General features: G+C 41.8%; 1 protein-coding gene across 1 annotated transcript in view; it reads left to right on the top strand.

Moving 5' to 3' along the window:
• Positions 1-22,516, top strand: part of si:dkey-237h12.3 (teneurin-3) — a 338,669-nt gene that overhangs the window by 135,769 nt on the left and 180,384 nt on the right. The window contains 1 exon segment of the mRNA XM_055159618.1: positions 18,253-18,384. Within this exon segment, the coding sequence (XP_055015593.1) occupies positions 18,253-18,384 (132 nt within the window).

Here is a 22,516-nt window from a genome sequence, read left to right as displayed (position 1 = left end):
CACTGAGTTTTTGGGTTGAAATTTCACCAACAGAAATTAAAGTCAGACTATTATTCATTTGGTTTGAAGGCTGTCCTTGTGGGCCCAATCCATTATTAGCTTCCAACATTTGTTTTGCACATCTACCTTTTATCCAAACACAGAGTTTCTGTTCCAAGTGTAAAACAGTCCCCACCTTTGCAGATCTAGTTGGCTGGACATGAGTAGCAGCGGGGACTGAACAGTGCTCTCCTCTCTGGCCCTGGAGGCACAGACCCATCCACGCGGCTACGGAGATATCATCTAATTGTAACTTGGCATTCAACAGCTTAACCCTCTAGCCACTTAGAATTAACTAAACAGCACGTGCTGGCAGTCATCATACCAGCGCATATTTATTATTGTCTCTTGTGGAAACACTAGCTGTCACCTGCGTTTGTGGAAAGCTGTAGTTTGGCTGCCAGAAGCAATGCATTTGAATCAGTTCTTTGAAAAGACACAGGGAATCCATTGGAAGTGACATTAGACGAGCTTTGGACGCGTCGGTCAAATGGAACAAATGATAGACAGGCCGCTGCCGAATAGAGCTGTCTGTAAAGCACTGTTCAACTGTCTCCCCTTTGGTGATGGATTGATACAATTTGGCCATGTCTTTTACCCCATGGTTGTTGGGAAACAAAGGACAAAAATTGATTCTGAAAAAAGGTTTGCTTGTCTCCATGGAGATATTGGAGTTGTTGCTTTGCCTGGAATGTCCCACAGTATGGCATTAAGCTGATCTGTTTCAGGGTTCCCACGGTCATGGAAATCCTGGAAAAGTCATGGAAATTTAAAATGTAACTTTCCAAGCCTGGAAAAGTCATGGAATTTTGCAAATTCAATGAAAGTTTTGGAAAAGTCATGGAATTTTAGTATCTCTGTCACACAAATACAACTTTCTGCTAAGTTATCATTAGGCTATTATGATTATTTCCAAATGTATGCGCCTTTTGTTTAAAAGAGATGACAATAAATGCACTGACATTATTTTGAATGTTAAAAAAACTATAATCCCAAATCATAAGGTGAGTGGAAAGGGTTAACATTTCATGTTTAGCCCTAAAAGTCTGATAAATTCTACACATGTAGGGTGCTGTAAAGTCATGGAAAATTCACTTTAGGTTATGAAAAATTCATGGAAAAGTTTTGAAATTTTGTCAGTGAAAAAGAGTGGGAACCCTGCTATTTCCATGGAGACAAGTAGGTGAAGTTACAAGTTAGTTCTGTGGAGAGGTGACACAGCTCTCAGAAAAAATCCATGTTTTTCAATTTTTCAATTATTATTTTTTTTTCAGTAAAAGCACCTGTAATCAGTTAAGCTACGTAGTGCACCTGTAATAGACTATGTATTGGTAAAAAAAGAAATAACATTACAGTAGCGTATCATCTGATTCTTTCAGAACAGCTATGGTTTGTGAGAAAATCAAGGACTCTATAGTTTAAAGATGAGTTAAAGAGTTTTGTTTACACTTTGTATCCATATAGATTTTAAAATTAATGTGTTTTTCAATATCATGTGTTTGAGTATTTTCGTACTACAACTACAAACAGCTTAATTGATTGTCAAAGATGTATGAAAAATGCAGTCAGAGTTACGTAGCTGGCCTATTCACTCAGCACTTAATCAGTCACATGTCAGTATTAGGTGATTACTAGTATTAAATAATTTTCTATTTTGTGATTAACTACTAGTTTTAGGCTTATTCTGATATATACTTGGCCATCAACAGTGTTGAGTTGATGAACAATTGTGTAATTTTGATTTAATATGTATAATAATATGGGTATTCATTATTCCAAAAAGTGCCGCCAGCATCATTTGTGTTTTATCGTGTATTATTTTACATGGGGCTGCTGACCTTGACAGCAAATACATTTTATTTGGACTTCAAAGCTGTATTAAAGCCTCCCAGATATTCGGTCCACTGTGACTCTTTGGTGCACATGAACATTGAACATTTTACATGAATGAACCTATTTTTTATCATATTTTTTATTTAAATGAATGGAATTTCCTTCACCACAACATGCAGTTTAGCAGTTTCTTTGTTACATGGAAATACAGCTTTTTAATTCAGTAACAGTTTCTTTTCTTTTGCCCCCACACTTAATAAACTAACACATTCAGCTCCAACCTCTTACTGTCACTCCTACACTCCTGTCTTCCCTTGGACACACATCCAGCTCTAGTCCAGATTGATTCCCCTGTGTGTTCCTCTGACAGGGGCCTCTCGCGCTGCCTGCTTCAGTGGCCCCTCCATCTCCTCGGGGGCCTCTTTTAAAACACACACACAAGACAGCGCAGTTTCAAGTGACCAGTCCAGATGGCGCCATCAAACTCTGCTGCGAAGACACGCTCACTTCTAACAACACAACACATCCGCTGCCCGCCTGCCTCTCCGAGTATAAAGTGCCTCCTCTGTTGCACCATAACCTAAATTCTCTCATTCTGTCAAACAAGAAGCGCTTTTATCATCAAGAGCAAGATAAACTGCTTATCCGCCGCTCCCTTCTGGGCATTATTTCCTATGAGAATGTGTTTTTTTACTACATGTCAAAGCTGACTTCTTGCTAACCTTTGGAATCTTGACCACAGCCATAAAATGCTAGCAGATTCATCTCTTCCCTATGCCCCGGCGCGTCAGACTGGCCCTTCATCTCCGCACACAGCTCTCCCCATGCGGATATAGCAGCACTGGCCCAGCTTGGAGGCAGCGTAAAAATGACACAGTAGTATAAGGAGAAATACGATATTGTCGGGGAGATCCTATAACCAGGGCTTTATTGGGGAGTACAGATGGGAGCGCAGTCGTCCGCAGAGGCCATAAATGCACTACATCAATATCAATATTCACGTTGCCTTTATTGACTGAACTGTTTGGAAAATTCAAACCATTCATGATCTGAAAGCGTAAAATGGATATGGGTGTAATTTCTTCAGTTTATCTTACATAGTCTTATGGCCTCTTTAGAACAAGCTATTTATTCAGGGAAGTAGCTGTAGATGAAGTGCTAGTATAGTCTACAGTATTCACTTCGAAATTAATGTACCATTGTTTGCCAAACAGGGGTACAAGGACCAATGGGGGGTACATGACCACTTGGCAGGAAGTACTTGAGATTTTAAATTTAGATGATGAAATTGAATAGTATTTGAATAATGTACCTTATTTTTCAGACTATAAGGAGCACTTAAAATCCTTTCATTTTCTCAAAAATCGACAGTGTGCCTTATAATCCGGTGCTTGTGTCTTAATTATGGTTATGCTTATTGACCCCGAACTGATTTTATGTGGCACACGGAGCTCAAAAATCTGTCAAAATGTTTTAGTATGACTTTGGTAAGCTATGAAGCCACACCGCATGATGGATTGTCAGAGCATTACAGCTACCGTAGTCAGGAACCTTGCGAAGTAAAGGGCGAAGTATAATTAGCAAAGTATACCATGTGGTTTTAAGTTTAGTTTCTGTAAAATGTAAATACATGAGCGCAAAGCTGCATTAAACACATTATTACTCAATGTATATTTGAGTCGTCCTCATAGGAAATAAAAAAAAAAAAAACTTAAATTATCCACCCACATTCACATTCATAATACACATTCACCAAGATAGGGAGGCAACGCCGGGTAAATTACACAACAATCTGCCAATGGATCATGGACGCCTGGGCTAAGGTATCAGTCTCAAACGTCGTCCGTTTGTTTAGCTTAATGCGCCTTATAATCTGGTGCGCATTATCTATGAAAATAGACGAGAGAATTCAACATAAATGATATTACACCATATAATCTGGTGCGCCTTTTTGTCCTAAAAATACAGTATTTAATCAAACACCAGTACACAATAAAGGGGCTTCTCAAGGTGTGACCCAACATTTAGAGTATTCTAGACAAATAAAGTCGAGAACTGAACTCTAGATGTCCCTCCAGCATTGTTAGTTTATTGATAATGCTGTATAATAAGTAGTAGTAGCAATTTTAATAGTTAATAGATTAATAGCCTTCCAGAGAGGCCATGCATTATATCAGTTATTTAATTAACATTCAGTACTTAACTGCTCAGAATTTAGTTATTTCTTCCTCTCACATTGGCTTTTAAATTCTTAGAACAAGTAGTTAATTAATTTATTGTTTATTCTATGAAACAACTTGTACTAAATCATTGTACCGGATGTTTTCTGTCTTAAAATGAGAAAAAGACAACTAGTTCCCAGCACAGATGCTTTTCAGAAGAGACCAGAGCTGAGTTTTGTTGTTATAGTTAAGCTAAAAACAACTTGCATGCTAACACTCACTTTTTGATTATTGGACAATAAAAGGCTTTCTAATTAAGATGCAGACAGCACGCAGGGGACTTATGGACTTTGACTTTGACCTTAATCTAATCTACTCCTACAACTGCAGCTTCCAACTTACAGTTTCAACATACTCTGAGTAGGTTGACATGATTTGTGAATAATAAATAATTCTCAGTCATTTTGAACTGAAGAAAAATCCATAGCTACTTGTGTCCATATGTTTCTGATAAGGTGCTTTTATTGCTTTTATTACTAATACAAAGTGGTCTGGCTTAGTCTGCCATTACGTTCTGTGCCTGAGGGCCGCATACAGTAGTGACGATATGCACAAGTACGTCCATTGTATTGGTTCTCATCACTCAGTAGTTCTATATTCCAATAAGCTCAAGTCACTTTCACTTGATCACAGAATCGAGCCGGCGTTAGTGTATTGAAGTCCGCTTTTGTTCTAATGGGACAGTAGAGCAGCGCTAAAAGTATGAGAGCCCACTGTCACTGTGTGAGGCATTGCAGCTGGCAGGTAAATTGGCGTTGGATGAAAGAGTGGAAGAAGAAGACACCTGAGGCTAGGCACCCCCCCCCTTCCTCTCTCACTCCCCACAACAACAGGCTCAGAGGCTGGAGACGAGCCAAGGCACAAGTCCCCCAACAACCAACGGGCCGCAATTAAACAAGCGAAAATGTTGTAAATGAAGCCAGTCTGCTACAAATGTGCAAATTGTTTTGTGCACAGCTTTTCCCTGTAAATCTAGCAGATATACAGTTACCAAGGACTCAAATAAAATAGAACTTTGACCTTATATATTTTACAGACTTGACTCCTAAGTCAAGTGGAAGAGCTTTAGTTGTGCAGACAATGCAGAAATACACTTAATTATAAATTGGCTGTATCGGTTTCTGGGAATATAGGTGAGTTAGGTCAACAAAAAGTTAGATTTCTGTGCACTCACTCAAAATTCTTGGTTGCTATAATAATGCAGAGTCTAAGTTTGTTTTCTTGTTAACGTGTCATTTTTTGTTTCCCTTAAAATGTGTCTTACAAAAGCAGGATTTTGTGACAAATATCAGATTGCTACACACTTTCTTTTCTTTTCTTTTTTTTAAGGTGATAGCATTTCATTGCTATACTTTTGTAATAAAACTGCAATTTATGTAGCCACAAAGCCTGAGAGCCATTTCATTTAGTTAGTGTTCAATAGTCTTATAGCCAGTGAACTGCAGCTGTTGCAAAACCTGGTTCTTCTGCTCATCACACTGCGATACCTCCTCGCTGAGTTCAGCAGAGAGAAGAGTCCATGGTGCACGTGTGAGCGCATGTACAGCAACTTTAAGGAGGATTATTATTAGCTATCCATAGAACAACTTCTAGCCACCTTCTCAAAGTCTTCTTATTTTGCCCAAGGCCTTGAATGTTCCAGAAGTTGTATGGCACACTGCACTTTTTGCTTCAAACTGATGATCCTATAGGTCCATTGTATACCAGGATCAAAGACTGGCAGCCGGTCTCAGTCATTCTAGCCTAAACTACTTCTGAAAAATCCCGCTGATTACCACACTACTACTCCTCTACTCTCTCATAAGAACTTTCATACTCTTTGCTTTTTTGAATGACACTTAAGTTCATAGAAGCTGACAGCACATGTGTTTTTATATGAAACATGATATAAACTATAATGCACAGTTTGTCAAAACACAGCATTATTCAAGACGCATTTATAGCCACTTTAAGTCATTCGTTTTACTAAGAAAAGCTCAAAACGTGACAAGCAGTCTTTCATCATCTTAAATTTCTGTATAAACAATGGAAAGACCTGTTATTTTAGACTGAAACACTGTGGTTGTCTACATGTCTACTATCTGTGACATAACTGCAGCCTGACAGCCACTCTTGCAATTCAAATGAGCGTGACCTGCTGAGGTGAAGCTATTCTGCTCCCACTCGGCAAACTGGACTGATTGGGAAGGCTTTCCGTGATTGTTCTGATATGGAGGAGCCAATCAGGAGCCGGTCCAAATGTGATCCTGTGATTGGACCCCAAAACCGGCTTGTGGATTTGGAAAATGTGGTTTGAATTGAACGAATGGCACCAACAGTCTTTTCACTGACTATGTTTGATCATAATCTTTGAACTGTCAGGTTTAATGACTGCTTTGCAGAGAGGAAGATTTTAGTTGGCAATAAAAAAAAATCCATAGCCTGTTCAGAATGAATGGGTAATACTATAATAACTACACTACTATTTACAGCCTTAATAAAGCATGGAGAAAGACTTAATTCCTAATGAAGACATAGTTAAATGAAGATGTTTTGAGGTTAGTAACTACTTAAAGGTGCTCTATGTAACTTTTCTTGTGGACGGGATGTTATTTTCTTGCTATAGCTTTGAACTTAATTTCTCCATGGAGACAGCACCAGGCCAAGTAACAGGTCATATCTGTGGAACCCAGTCTTAGTAAAATTTAATTGAATACTATAAATGCAAGATGGATGAAGTTAATATCACACCATAGGACTTTCTATGCAAAGCAAAGCAAAGAATTGTCATCTACACATACACAAACATATAGCTGACCCTTCATAAAACTTTTGCACATTTAATTAAGGGGTTAGGATTAGAATTTGGGGTTAGGATAATAATTTAAGTCTGAATTATTCTCAGTCCAATGAGGGTCATTTGGTCTTCCTATAATTTATGTTATTAGGTTCTTTTTTTAGACCAAGAGTTTGTTTTCATACCTGACAGTTTCATCTGCTCACGAGTGGTCTTCCTTAAACTCTTGGTCTGAATTATTCTTAATACACTATTATGAATTAAGTCTCACTTTATGCTTTGTTAGGGCTAATTAAGGTCTAGTCATTATAAAGTGTTATCAACAAAGGAAAGAAAGCTATCTTTTTTACCCAGGTGTACCTGTGTGTGAAAACTGAAGCAAAGTGGCTACTTGTGCAGCACTGAGCAAGGCCACCTACCGACCACAGCATAGTTGAAGAGTGCCTGTGATTCAAAAGCCCTCTCCGAGCAATAGAAAAACACTATATAGAAAAGGAATATAGAAATTCCGTTGGGGTTTACACTGTGAGACACTGATCTGTTTCAATTGTCACAAAGAACACGCCTTATCCTGGTCGATCTGGCGCTGGAGATATTGTCATTCCATCGGAGCCCCATCACTGAAAACACTGCGTTTCTTGGAAAGGCTAGGAGCGCCGCGGCCTGTTTCAAGGAGCGTCCCCGGGGGAAGCTTGTGCAGAGATGTACAGACAGATCCCAAGTTTAAGACAATGTTTATCTCCCTCTTCTTAAAGGAGACGTATTATGGTAAATTGACCTTTTTGAGCGTTTAACTATGTTACAGTATTCCCTCATGTTGTTGTATATTGATTGGTTCATTGGTTGATTGGTCCATGCATGTTTGAGTAATCCTGGATTTGAGGCTTTAGTGTTTAGAAACTCTCTCGTTTTTACCTACCCCTTATCCCCGCCCACTGCTCTACTTATTTGCAATCGGTCAAAAAATTCTGATTCCAGGTTATACTTATATATATGGTTCAAAAATGTCACCTAGCCATTGTTGGGATCCAGAATACACTCTCCAATAAAGACAGGGTAGAGAAGGTTTCAACAGAGGTCAGCTGAACACTGTCACTTTGATGGTTCTTGTTTGATTTGACTTGATCCTAGCGATCCAAGCCAATTCTATCAAACTGAAAATGGCTTCTGAATCAGAGTCTTGATTGCAAAAACAGTGTCCAGATGACCACAGTTGAAACCTTCTCTAATTCTCCAATACTCTACGAAGATTTTTAGCCACCAATCACCAGTTTTTCGTCACCAGTCTCTAGTACATCTCCTAGAATTCAAATGAACATGATGGAGAAGTGGATTAGCCAATCAGGGACATGCATGGTCTGTCCATATCAAAATAAATATGACCAAAAGGAGAATAGTCAAAAAGTGAGCTCCCTCATGTGCATCACTGAAATAAACAAATCTGATATCTGCATAGTTCTGTCTGATTCTGACTCGAGGTGTGATGGCGCAAAAATAATGATCTTCATATACAGTTCAATACTAAATACTCAAAAGAGCACAATAGGACTTCTTTAAGGTGTGCCGCCCCAGCACTAAGCACGTCCAGCTGGGGCCACCTCGCGCCGCAGTAAATGGACTAATTACTCTCGGTGACGATGGCTATCAGAAGCATGGCACCTGCATACATTAGCCGAGCGCACTTAGGAATGCCCCACTTAGGAGTGATTTATTCAGCCGGATGCGGGAGAGAAGTGGTGCTATCATTTCATTACAGATAAAAAATGTTTGAAAAATTATCTGCTACATGATCACCTCTGTAATGGCCCGATATCAATGCTTTTTATGTCATGAATTATGCTAACAAAGGGTGAGAACATACAGTTACAAAGAGGATATGTAGAGCTCATTTTCTCGTGTACTTGGTGCCTACAATTTGAGCAGCCATTTTAAAATATATTGCTGCTGATTTTGTATTAGATTAAAAGGTAACATCCATCCATCCATCCATTTTCGTCCGCTTATCCGGGGCCGGGTCACGGGGGGAGCAGCCTAAGCAGGGACTCCCAGACTTCCTTCACCCCAGACACGTCCTCCAGCTCCTCCGGGGGGACCCCGAGGCGTTCCCAGGCCAGCCGAGAGACATAGTCCCTCCAGCGTGTCCTGGGTCTTCCCCGGGGCCTCCTCCCGGCGGGACATGCCCGGAACACCTCCCGAGGGAGGCGCCCAGGAGGCATCCGGAACAGATGCCCGAGCCACCTCAACTGGCTCCTCTCGACGTGGAGGAGCAGCGGCTCTACTCCGAGCTCCTCCCGTGTGACTGAGCTCCTCACCCTATCTCTAAGGGAGCGCCCAGCCACCCTGCGGAGGAAACTCATTTCGAGCGCTTGTATCCGCGATCTCGTCCTTTCGGTCACTACCCAGAGCTCATGACCATAGGTGAGAGTAGGAACGAAGACTGACCGGTAAATCGAGAGCTTCGCCTTTCGACTCAGCTCCCTCTTCACCACACAACGGTCCGATACAGCGACCGCATCACTGCCGAAGCTGCACCGATCCGCCTGTCAATCTCACGTTCCGTCCTTCCCTCACTCGTGAACAAGACCCCGAGATACTTGAACTCCTCCACTTGAGGCAAAGACTCCCCACCCACCCGGAGAGGGCAAGCCACCTTTTTCCGGTCGAGAACCATGGCCTCGGACTTGGAAGAGCTGATCTTCATCCCAGCCGCTTCACACTCGGCTGCAAACCGCCCCAGTGCACATTGCAGGTCCTGGTTCGATGAAGCCAACAGGACAACATCGTCCGCAAACAGCAGAGATGAAATCCTGTGGTCCCCAAACCGGACCCCCTCCGGCCCCTGACTGCGCCTAGAAATTCTGTCCATAAATACAATGAACAGAACCGGTGACAAAGGGCAGCCCTGGCGGAGTCCAACATGCACCGGGAACAGGTCTGACTTACTGCCGGCAATGCGAACACAGCTCCTGCTCCGGTCATACAGGGACCGGACAGCCCTTAGCAAAGGGCCCCGGACCCCATACTCCCAGAGCACCCCCCACAGGACGCCACGAGGGACACGGTCGAATGCCTTCTCCAGATCCACAAAACACATGTGGACTGGTTGGGCAAACTCCCATGAACCCTCGAGCACCCGATGGAGAGTGTAGAGCTGGTCCAGTGTTCCACGGCCAGGACGAAAACCACACTGCTCCTCCTGAATCCGAGGTTCGACTATCGGCCGGATTCTCCTCTCCAGTACCCTGGCATAGACCTTACCGGGAAGGCTGAGAAGTGTGATCCCCCTATAGTTGGAACACACCCCTCCGGTCCCCCTTCTTATACAGAGGGACCACCACCCCGGTTTGCCAGTCCAGAGGTACTGTCCCCGACCGCCACGCGATGTTGAAGAGGCGTGTCAGCCAAGACAGCCCCACAACATCCAGAGACTTCAGGTACTCAGGACGGATCTCATCCAACCCCGGAGCCTTGCCACCAAGGAGCTTGCCAACCACCTCAGTGACTTCGGCCAGGGTGATGGATGAGTCCGCCTCTGAGTCCCCAGCCTCGGCCTCCTCCTCGGAGGACGTGACGGTGGGATTGAGGAGATCCTCAAAGTATTCCTTCCACCGCCGGACAACGTCCCCAGTCGAGGTCAACAGCTCTCCCCCCGCACTGTAAACAGTGTTGGTGAAGAACTGCTTTCCCCTCCTGAGGCGCCGGACGGTTTGCCAGAATCTCTTTGAGGCCGTCCGATAGTCCTTCTCCATGGCCTCCCCGAACTCCTCCCAGCTCCGAGTTTTTGCCTCCGCGACCACACGGGCTGCAGCACGCTTGGCCCGCCGGTACCTGTCAGCTGCCTCAGGAGTCCCCCGAGCCAGCAAGGCCCGATAGGACTCCTTCTTCAGCTTGACAGCATCCCTTACTTCCGGTGTCCACCACCGGGTTCTGGGGTTGCCGCCGCGACAGGCACCACAGACCTTACGCCCACAGCTCCGAGCAGCTGCATTGACAATAGAGGCCGAGAATGAAGCCCACTCGGACTCCATATCTCCAGCCTCCCCCGGAATCCGGGAGAAGTCCTCCCGGAGGTGCGAGTTGAAGGTCCCTCTGACAGAGGGCTCCGCCAGACGTTCCCAACAGACCCTCACTACACGCTTGGGCCTGCCAGGTCTTTCCGGCTTCCTCCTCCGCCAGCGAACCCAACTCACGACCAGGTGGTGATCAGTTGACAGCTCAGCCCCTCTCTTCACCCGAGTGTCCAAGACACGCGGCCGGAGATCAGATGACACGACGACAAAGTCGATCATCGACCTCCGGCCTAGGGTGTCCTGGTGCCACGTGCACTTATGGACACCCTTGTGCTCGAACATGGTGTTTGTTATGGACAAACTGTGACTAGCACAGAAGTCCAATAACAAAACACCACTCGGGTTCAGATCGGGGAGGCCGTTCCTCCCAATCACCCCTCTCCAAGTGTCACTGTCGTTGCCCACGTGGGCGTTGAAGTCCCCCAGGAGAACAACGGAGTCCCCGGTCGGTGCACTGTCTAGTACCCCTCCCAAGGACTCCAAGAAGGCCGGGTACTCAGCACTGCTGTTCGGCCCGTAGGCCGACACCACACAGTGAGAGACCTGTCCCCGACCCGAAGGCGCAGGGACGCGACCCTCTCGTTCACCGGGGTGAACTCCAACACACAGCGGCTGAGCTGTGGGGCAATGAGCAGGCCCACACCAGCCCGCCGCCGCTCCCCGCGGCCAACGCCAGAGAAATGGAGAGTCCAGCCCCTCTCAAGGAGTTGGGTTCCAGAGCCCAAACTGTGCGTGGAGGTGAGGCCGACTATATCTAGTCGGTAACGCTCAACCTCCCGCACAAGCTCAGGCTCCTTCCCCCCCAGCGAGGTGACATTCCATGTCCCCAGAGCTAGTCTCCATGTCCGGAGATCTGGTCGCCGAGGCCCCCGCCGTCGACTGCTGCCCAGATCTCTCTGCACCGGCCCCATATGGATCCTCCTGCGGGTGGTGGGCCCACGTGAGGACGGCCCCACGTCGCTCCTTCGGGCTGAGCCCGGCCGAGCCCCGTGGGGGGAGGCTCGGCCACCAGGCGCTCGCTGGCGAGCACCCACCCCAGGCCTGGCTCCAGGGTGAGGCCCCGGTGACGCCAATCCGGGCGACGTAACTGGCCTTGCTCGTACACTCATCATAGGGGCTTCTGAACCGTTCTTCGTCTGACCCGTCCCCCCGGACCTGTTTGCCTTGGGTGACCCTACCAGGGGCATGAAGCCCCCGACAACATAGCTCCCGGGATCATTCGGGCACTCAAACCCCTCCACCACGATAAGGTGACGGTTCAAGGAGGGGTAACACTTTATAATAACTGCACAGAGTAAAGCATGAGGAAAATTCATAAAGGACAATAGTTTAACATTGAAGCTTAGTAACTTTTTTTCTTCATTCTTCAGTCTTCTTTCATTTTAATTGTAATTAGTATCCATGTTCTGCTAAATGTATATAGCTGGAGTGACCATTGTTTGGCAGTCGATTTTTTTGTCTAGTCACCTGGTGAAAGTTGCTGTTCAAATGGATCATGCAGAATACAATTTTCAAAACATTTTAAGTTGAAAATGTTGCGTTTCAAAGACTAGTGTTCATTAAGATTTTAATTGGTCGTATTTGCCATAATTCTACCAACTGTCTGAAATCTAAAAGGTTGTAAAAGTGATGCTAGTTACCCTCATTTGTTACAACAAATGCCCAAAATTGTGATATTAGTATCAATGTGTATTTCATCTTTCCAGGGGCTCAACATTAAAATGCACAGTAGGCTAATCCTGCAACAAGGTACTCCTGACCATGATCTGTGCTTAATAACTAGATAAAAGTTACTAAAATATGCAACTCTATTCAGAAGATCTGGAGACTGTTTTGAAGGATGGGAGGAATACACAGACTTCCCAACGGGGACAATAATGTCCATTTTAACAATAGCTAAAATTACCATAAATACAATTTCTGACTGACCCTGTACATTATATAAAGAGAGGGTATTATGCAAAATCAAAAGCTTTTAGAGCTTTCTACCATGTTATAACATTCACCTTCATCAAAAACATGCCTGAAGAGGGTTTATATGTCATCCATGCATGTTTGAGTAGTCTTTTAATCTCTCCCAGGGTCCCATTCAAGGCCTCGATTGTGTCCAGTGCTCAGCCCACAAGCCTACATCACCATAAATACCATAGATTTTCCATAATTATACAAAAGCATAATACACTACAACTTCACAAACCTGATGCAGTGTGCAGTAGTTTCATCAGCAGGAGGGGGAGAGCAAAAGCAAGAGTGTCTCAGAGTGTCAAAAACAAAAGTCAGACTTATTAATTATACATTGTTTTCGGCTAATATATAAGTTTCCAAACAATAAAAGGTAACATGGTGATCTTGGTCTAACATGGTGTTTGTTAGCAGTTAATACCTCACAGAAGTGTAATGTCCACTCTTTTTAATTTAGTGCGCTGTTACCAAAGACATGCATCTCATAATGGGCAAGAATTTACTATTTTATCAAGTGTGACTATGAGCACAAGTTTATGTATGAGCACACACCGGATCTCATACATCGTGAGTAGAGGTGTTCCACTGGGCACATTTTACATGGGAGATTAGTTGTGAGCTTTGCCCGCTTCTTGCACAGTTTGAGAATTGCTCATGGCCCATAAATATTAATTGAACGAGACTAGGCAGCAGGAATAACTTATGCAAATTCCAAAATTGAGGGCTTTTTACCTCAAAGCAATTTGTTGATGAGGTAAGTGGGGATTCGGGGCCTTGGCGTTGTAGAGAGCCGCGCGAGAGAGGTTCAGTGCCACTCTAGGTTTTTCTTTTCTATTGGAAGTTAGGATAATACAAGATAAGAGTGAACCATATTAAAGTCCCACATGGCCAAAATGAAGAAACGAAAAGCCCGAATTGGAAAATGCACTGCTTTCTCCCGAGGCATTCATCTCTCTGTCCCGCGCCGTGACTGTAAAAAGATGGATGACAGGACAGAGCTCGCCGCCGCCGGGGAGTCGGAATCCAAAACTCTTAGCGTTTGAGGAGTTTGGGAAAGGCAGGGCACCAGACACACCGCTGGAAAAAAAGCTTTGACAGCAATCGGTCATTATAGCTGTCTCAAGCCCTGGCAAAAAAAAGAAAAATCCAATTTCAGCAATATAGTCATAAGGCCGGGTCTATTTTTCTCTCTGGCCACATTAGTTACAGTAAGCCAAAGGGTACTGAACAACTTTCTCCACAAAACTTCCCATACTTGTAACACTATGACAGGTTACAAGACTTCTTATTTAACATATCAAGGAGCCAAGCAGAAATAGAAGTGTGAGTACTGCGTCTTTTTACTTTGTCGTCTTTGATAGAGCAAGTATTCCGTCTTTCACCTGTCAGCTTAGGCGACGATATTCCCCCAACGTTAAAAGGTGTCATTTTCAAAAGTTTGAATGCAGCACTTAATGCCTGTCTCGAGAACATCGCTGCATTCTATTATTTAGCCTGCTTTGTAGGGCTGGAAGACTAATCGCAATCAAACCGATTTCGCAATTTCAATGGACGCAGTTCGCAAATCACAAAGGCTGCAATTTTTTGAAGTTATTATATATTTCAGTCTTTTTGTCAACTCTTCAGGACACATTTAAAATTTGAACAGAATCCTATTATTAAAACATAAATAGCAAATCCCAGTTGCAAGGCTTGTGAGAAAAATAACAATTCAGTGTTTTTCCTTTCCGTACTGCCCTGCTGCTTTGACTGCAGGTGTATGGATGTCGTAGTGTCTAAATTGTCCTGGGTTGATCTTTGAAACGAGGATTACCAGGCAGTGTCTCCGGGGCTTGTTTGCAGGTCTAGGGCGTCTGTGCGCAACATTGAGAAGTTATTTACTCTGTCTGCTGAAAAATGTATCAGTGGAGTAGTTTAAACAAGGCCAAGTGAGATGTTCTATCTAGTATATATATAAGCAGGTTCACCGATAAGGCCTGGCAGGAGCGATGCGTAGAAGTCATCTGGGTAAATAACAGGTGGGATAGCTAGATCTAAGATTGTGGGTAAGAATGGTTCGATTTGAAATGTTTGTGTTTGTATTAGAACTAATGGTGAAGGTGAATCTAGACGACTGCAGTTAGGAATTCATAACCATAAAATCTTGTTTACGATAATAATAATTGTAGAGATTTTTGCTAAGTTAAGTTACAGTCATCTTACACTTGTTTGAAATTTTGAAGACTGGCAGTGTTATTAATTATTAATACTTATGGTAATAGTCAGCTGAAACTAGGGGTAAGGGTTCATTATCGTGACAAACACTGACACTATTTGGCAAATGCTCACATTTTTATACAGCTCTTTTTCACCTTCATGAACTCAAAGTGCTTTACATCAATGAACCACTCACCTGTTCCTACACACACTCATACATCAGTGGACGCAGACACTGGGGGCAAGGTGGGTTTAGTGGCTTGCCCAAGGACACAACAACAGAATTCATCTGTGGATTCTGGAATTGCACCTGTAACCTGTGGGTTGGTGTTTCTGACTGCTCTACCAATTATGTTTATTTTGAAAGTGGGATTCAAACCACCAACTTTTGGATTAGTGGACAAACACTCAAATGAGTTACTGTCACCCAGTTTGGTATCTTCATTCGTCAGTTACTTGCTTATGTGTATTACAGTGTTTTGACCCTTTGGTACTAATGGAAAAAAACAGTTTTTTGTCCTCTACTGAAATAAGAAGCCTCATACTTACACTGAAGCAGTTATGAAAACAGGTACGTGATATTAACTAAAATGTGCCTCTAAGTTGTTTCTCAATATGAATATGACCGCTTACATTCTTTTAAATATTTTTAGTTTCAAGTCATAGCTTTTTTCTTATTATAGATGAAAAAAATAACTGTATTTGAACTTGGTGCTTCACGCTGTGTGTTTAAAGCACTCTCCTGACCACTCAGAACACACATTTTTTAAAGTAGCACCTTTATGCACTATGGAGATCACAGCGGCAAGCTTGTCCCTGACTTAACACCCTGCCTTTCATTCCGCCTTCAAGGACCTGACTTCAATCCAAGGCCAGAACATGCTCCAAGGACAGCCCCACGCGACTCTCTCTAAACCTGGCCAAATGTATTCATCAGCTTTTAAACAAGAGACGTCCTATCTGCTAACAAAGTCCCGTTTGATACCCGTTCCTCTGCGCATCCTCCTCTCTGCTCCTCTTCACATCTGATATTCTCCCTGGCCTACCTCTCCAGTTCAGTCAATATCCATCTGGGCGAGTGGCGGCGTCGGAGAGAAGTTGCTCTTGCAGATCAAATGGTCGGAAATCAAGATGCCTCCTCAGCATGTTCCCCGGCTGGTGACTTTGAAGGAGATTGGGCCTCTCGCTGAGCTCACAGAAGCACCTCCGATTTCTCCCAAAACAACAAGCCCGCGGCATGATTGCGTCCAATACAGTGACAATGCGGCAGGTTGGCTCAGTAGAAGGCACGGTTTGGTTATGTAAGAAAAACTAGTCCTCACTTCCCCCTCCTGCTGCGACCGACTGTCTCCAGAAACTCACCGGAACTACTTTAACTGCCGCCCCTGCCGCCTGTGTCCCACCACTTTTCACACCATAGTTGTTTTTGTGTCACTCTATGTACTATTTACACAGCACAATGGGCGTATAGGAATACAGAGCGTTTGGGTTGTTTTATTGACAGCAAACACTTGTTTTCAGACAAATCTTTAGAGGACATTTCTCTTTCTGATATGTTCTCCTGGTAGACTTTTTGTTTTTATTTGCGTTTAAGAGAGATTTTCACAGGGAAAATCTCTCTTAAGGGTAGAGATGAATGATATTGCATAACATTAATATGTTTTATATACACATATTCTCAATTGTGTTATATCAAAGCAGAACTATTTATACTTGTTAAAATCTACTATACTTGTTATACTTGTTTTCTGTTTTCATTTATCCTCTCAAATTTGTATTTGAAGTGATTCATGCATGTTGTGCAATCTTTAATTGCTTATTTTCAAGACTCCATCACCTTCACTTGCATGCGCCCACTGCTCTGTACTTCGTTCTGCAATTTTATTATTTTAATCGAAGATACACCTTAGGATATGGCGGTGGCGCATAGTCATTTTGGTACAAATGAAAAAAAAAAAGCTGCTAGTAAGCTCTTTATTTATAGTTATATGTTGTGATCACTGATGATGCTTACGGCGATGTCTGCTCCCACTGGACACTGTAGTTTTCTAACTCAGTGGACTCATAAAAAACTAGAAAACTTTAACTTAGAATAAGTTTCTTTAAATTAATATTGAGATTTACAATGTGCACAATATAGCACAATATAATGATCCATGGGTTTGGTACATTATTACTATCTAGCAGTTTGTGTTCTTTAAATGACACATAAAATTTATGCTAATAGTGATGAATAAATTGAAATCTTGTACATAATTTATTAATAGACTAACAAAAATTTTTTGCATTTTAAAGTTTTTGGTTTGGCTTTTTCTGACTTTTCGTGGAAGTCCTTGAAAGGTAGAGACCCTTCTGTTGCTACATTGAAAATGAATGTGGATATATTTTGAAGGTTGAAAGTTGAAAATAACAAGTTAATTCTTGGAGAAATTGTTCCCTATTAGCAGCCACAAAATTATGCTTTCAGGAATCAATATAATTTCTAATAAACTAAAGTGCAGTGTGCAAATTTGGCTGTGGTACTTCATGAAATTCAAGAAAGGAAGTCATCTGGACAAGGTTTTCAGCAGAATATGTGCTCAATTTTTATTCAGCTTCTCTTCCCCTGTAATATTGCTGAATTTCAGATGCCACAATGCTATTTTACGCTTTTTAACCATACTCTTTACAACCTCAACATCTCCCTGTAAAACACAAGATGAAAACAAAGCAGCTAGCAAAACAAACCAGTTTCTTACAACTTTTTGTTGTCATGTAAACGGGCCCATGAACTTGTAGTGTTTTTGACCAGCTGTCTGCGTCACTCCTCCTGCTGGTCTCTTCAATACAGTAGCTGTTTGTGCGGCGCGTTAATGAACATCTCCCCCAAGGAAACACGGTGAAGCCACGGGGGTTCCTGGGTATCGACTAAAATGACTTTGTCTGCTTTCCATTGGTGTACTGTTTATACAAAATCCACCATGGCATTGAGCGCTTTAAAAGAAGTGAAAAAAATAGTGCCCGTTATGCTGTTGATTTTTCGGCTTGCCTGAGATTCATCCGTCCCTGCTCCCCAGTGGTCCTTTGTACCTAAGTGGCTTGATTGTTTCCGTGTTCCTATTTGTTTATGCGTTTCGCCAGCCCACATGCTTTCTTTTCTTTGTGTGTTTTATAGCCATGCACCTTTTCGGCCTCAACTGGCAGCTTCGGGAGTTGGACAACCAGCCGGCGTTTGAGAACGGAGGAGCGGGGAAGACGGGAGGGCCGACTCAGACGAGCATTGTGACGGCTCTGGCTGTGGATAATGGTGAGGAAACAAAGGCACTGCACTCATTAGCATGTTCAGACCTTACAGGAGTACAAGTGGATTTATTGTTATAACACATTAACACATCTCAGAGGAAATATAAGACATGGTTTGGGAAAGTAGAAACGCCATTGCAGTTACCTTGTAAAAAGAGTGTTGGTTGTTGCTACTGTCGGGCTGTATATGAATAGAATTCTGATTGAAATTGAGATTTAGGAGTTTTTGAAAGGTACTCACCTCTTCACAGATGCAACCTGTAACTTCACAGATCTGACCCTGGTGGTGTCATTTGCTTGTCTCCATGGAGATAGATGTGTAAAGCCATACAGTGGAACATTCCAGACAACACCCCTACCCTCACTTCTTTTTTTTTTTTTTTTTTCAAGACATTGTTTATTTGGTTTCTATTTTTTTTATTAAAAACACATGCATCTTCACAGATGCAACCTCTAACTTCACAGATCTGACCCTGATGGTGTCATCTGCTTCTCTCCATAGAGATAGATCTGTAAAGCCATACAGTGGAACATTCCAGGCAATGTAATAACACCACTGCCCTCACTTCTATTTTTTTTTTTTTTTTCACAATATATTGTTTATTTGGTTTCCATGTTTTCAATTAAAACACACACAAACACTACAAGTGCACATATGTACAAAAAATAAATAAACAAATAAACACATACAGCCTGTACAGTAATGTGTAGAGAGTTGAAGAGAGAAATCAGTCCTTTGAAGTTTGACGTCGAGTCCTCTGTTTAATATGATCTATAAAAAGTCCTCAAATTTTCGTAAATTTATCTCGCTGGTCCAACAGATTGTACTGAATCTCTTGGAAACAGGGAGGTGCTGTGGTCTTCCATTCCCTCAGAATAGTCCTCTTTGCGATAATCAGTCCAAACATAATGGTTTGAAGTGCCTGGGAGTGTGTCAATGTTTGATCTGAATACCCACCCTCACTTCTTCACTTCACTTTTTAACTTCATTTCTGGTCATATCACGCAGCCTTAGTTCCTTCTCTCCACAGATCTGACCTGTAACTTGCCCAAGTGGTGTTATTTGCTTGTCTCAATGGAGATGAATATTTCAGGCAATGTAATATCATCCCCATCCCCAGTCTGGAAAAATAAAATTGTATTTGATTGATCTGTAGAGAAAAACATGATTCACTTAACCCTAGTTCCTACTCCTTGATGTGTTTTCGAACATGCAGACCTGTTCATTTATTTTTTATGAAGTAACACATTATGTCCATGTCTTAGGATGAAGGTTCAATGAGGATAACAGTCAGCCAGTACGATGGGTTTGTAAAAACACTTGGTTGTTCCTACTAGAGCAGTGCAATGAATAGAATTTTTATTAAATTGGAGATTAGATAGAGTTTTGAAAAGTTGCTTGTCTCCTAACAGATCTGCAACTTTCACTAGTGGCATCATCTGCGTGTCTCCATGGAAATAGATGCGTTTAATGCCATATATTCTGGGCAACACAAATAACACCCACACCAATATTTTATAAGAAAAAATAAAATTGTGTTTGATCAATACGAGGAGAAAAACATGATTCACTTTTTGCCGTATTGCCCAGCCCTTGTTCCTACTCCATGAAATGATTCAGAGACCAGCTCATTTATTATTTATTAAGTAACAAATTTCATCCATTTCTAAGGATGTAGAGTCAAAATGGAAAACACTGATTCACAGTCAAGAAGTTTTTCCACATGATTTTTACCACACTACTAGTCTATTCTGTTTTACTCAGTCACTTGAATAAAAGTCTCTTGTCCCTTGCTGGTTCAATTTTGTAGCATTCTGTAAAAAAAAATATTCTAGGTAAAACCAAACAAAGCACTGACAAACGTATCAGCATTTGAATGTTCTCCATTTGTAAACCGTCATTGTCACCAAACCCAGTGCTAATTCGAGCATTACCCCACCAGTGGTCTGAGTCTGAACACATGTTGTATCAGTGAAGAAAAGACTGATCTGTGAGAGTTTGTCTGTAATGAGAATCCAGCTGCTGTTCAGAGCAGGAGGACGATCTGTTTTTGTAAATGAGCCCTTTCTTATTTGAATCAACACCAAACAAAAACAGCTGCTTCTGCTGTTAGCGTGGATTCAAAACATCCATTGTGTGCACTGCATTAAACATGAGCACAGCCAACTTTTAGTGAGATTTATCTTTTTAGATTTTAAAGTTTTAAATACTCTGAACCGGTGAACTTTAATAAAAATATAGTTCTTCTGTAAAATATTTTAAAAGCAACAACTGTCACGTAACTAATTAACAAAGTTTATAAGTGTCGCAGGAAAAGAAAGAAAATACCTCCTAAAACTTTATTATACCATTTTGCAGTATGTATTGTAGTGTATTATCTCCACACACCAGATTAACCAAATAAAAAAATATTTAGAATTAACTGTGAAACTAATTCAATATGTGATTAGCTGCAATAATCAAGGAGAGGTTTGGAATCTGGAAGACAGTGGCAGTAATTACCATATTTTTTGGACTTTAAGTCGCTCCAGCCAAAAAATGTGTAATAAACAAAAAAAAAATAAATAAATAATACAAGTCGCACCAGACTATAAGTTGCACTTTTAGGGGGAATATGTTTTATAAAATCAGAGACCAGGAACCGACATTTCATCTTGAAAAACAAGTTATAGTAATAACAATAGAAAAGAGAACAACAGGCTGTTAACGTCACATATGAACAGTTCTTCAGAAAACTATAACATAAACAACAGAACACAACAAGTTGACCAAACTCTCCATCTCACTTCAAATCACTAAACCCTAAAACCTAAAACCTTGGTGTCACTTCTGAGCAACTCTGCGACCTCCAGAGGTAAACTGTTACTTCCTCTTCTGCTTAGCTGTTGTCAGACTTGGCATTGGTTCCAGTTAGAATTATTTCAGCCTTTCTGAATCCTGACAGGATGGTTTCGGTTGTCACTGAAATCAGTTAAATTTAAAATTTTCAGTGGTACAAAAATAATGGTGTGATCGACTGACATGATCCAGACAGGACAGAGGCTCTTTCTGCAGGAGACATGTGCAGGAGCAATAGTTGTAGCAGATACTGACACACAAGCCTAGAGCGCCCTCTCATATCTGTCAGTGTGAAAATTGTAATATATAAGTCGCAGGAAACACCCAATCCATTAAAAAAAGTGCAACTTGCGACCATGTTGTAAAAATATAATACCTGGAGATGTGTTTTGTTTTATTCCTTGGACATACTATGCATTACTTGCATTGTAAACATGCTCTTGAACACCTTTGCTTTTGTATTTCATGTTTCGGAACAATACTTATGTTTAGAAAATGGCAGCAGGGCATTGAACCATGAAACAAATAAAAACTAGTCATTTAAGCTATGTTATAATATGACCCTTCAGTTGCAATGAACCAGCATGGTGATCATTTATGGAACTGCAAAGCCAGGTATGTTTTTGATAAGCTAACACCCTTACAACATCGAAAATACATTTTGCATGATATGTGTCCTCTAAAGATGCTCTATGAAAATAAATAATTGATACATATAATCCTAAATTAATTTCTTCAATCCATTAGTTCTGACAAGACCAAAGTAAAGCTCCAAGGATCCTTTAAGCTCTAAAACACTAGTTAATTAAATCACACAAAAGTTCAAACCATTATTAAAAATGACAGATTGGCACAGCCCCACATTTAGTCTTCTGAATGACAAAAAACGTAGCTCAACACATTCTGAATATTAATTAACTGATTCTGGCTTATAAGGTTGAACAATATTGGAAACAAAATATCAAATTACAATCTTCTCTTTTCTCAATTGTGATTTGGGTTGCAAAATTTGTTCCAAAATTTCCAGTTTTCACACCACGCGCATTTCAAACGTGTCCAGGAGCATTCACTTTCGAAAGAAGACTGGAATATTAACTCGTAAACTAATAAAAGAATCCTGTGCATTTCACCAGTCTAAATGGTTAGCAGGATTTCAGACCCACAATGCAATTTTGATGTAATTATAACTTTAATCTCGCAGCCCTATTTGTTTGATTAGCGCGGTAAAAATATAATCTTGGACTGTTTTGTATTCACCACCTGCTTCTCGCTTTACAACAGCAGCCACCAAATGAAT

Source organism: Boleophthalmus pectinirostris, unplaced genomic scaffold (assembly GCF_026225935.1).
Source record: "Boleophthalmus pectinirostris isolate CB_2022bp ecotype Guang Dong unplaced genomic scaffold, ASM2622593v1 HiC_scaffold_23, whole genome shotgun sequence".
Classification (NCBI taxonomy): Eukaryota; Metazoa; Chordata; class Actinopteri; order Gobiiformes; family Gobiidae; genus Boleophthalmus; species Boleophthalmus pectinirostris.
Note: the sequence above shows the minus strand (reverse complement) of the source record. Positions and strands in the feature narration are given on the sequence as shown.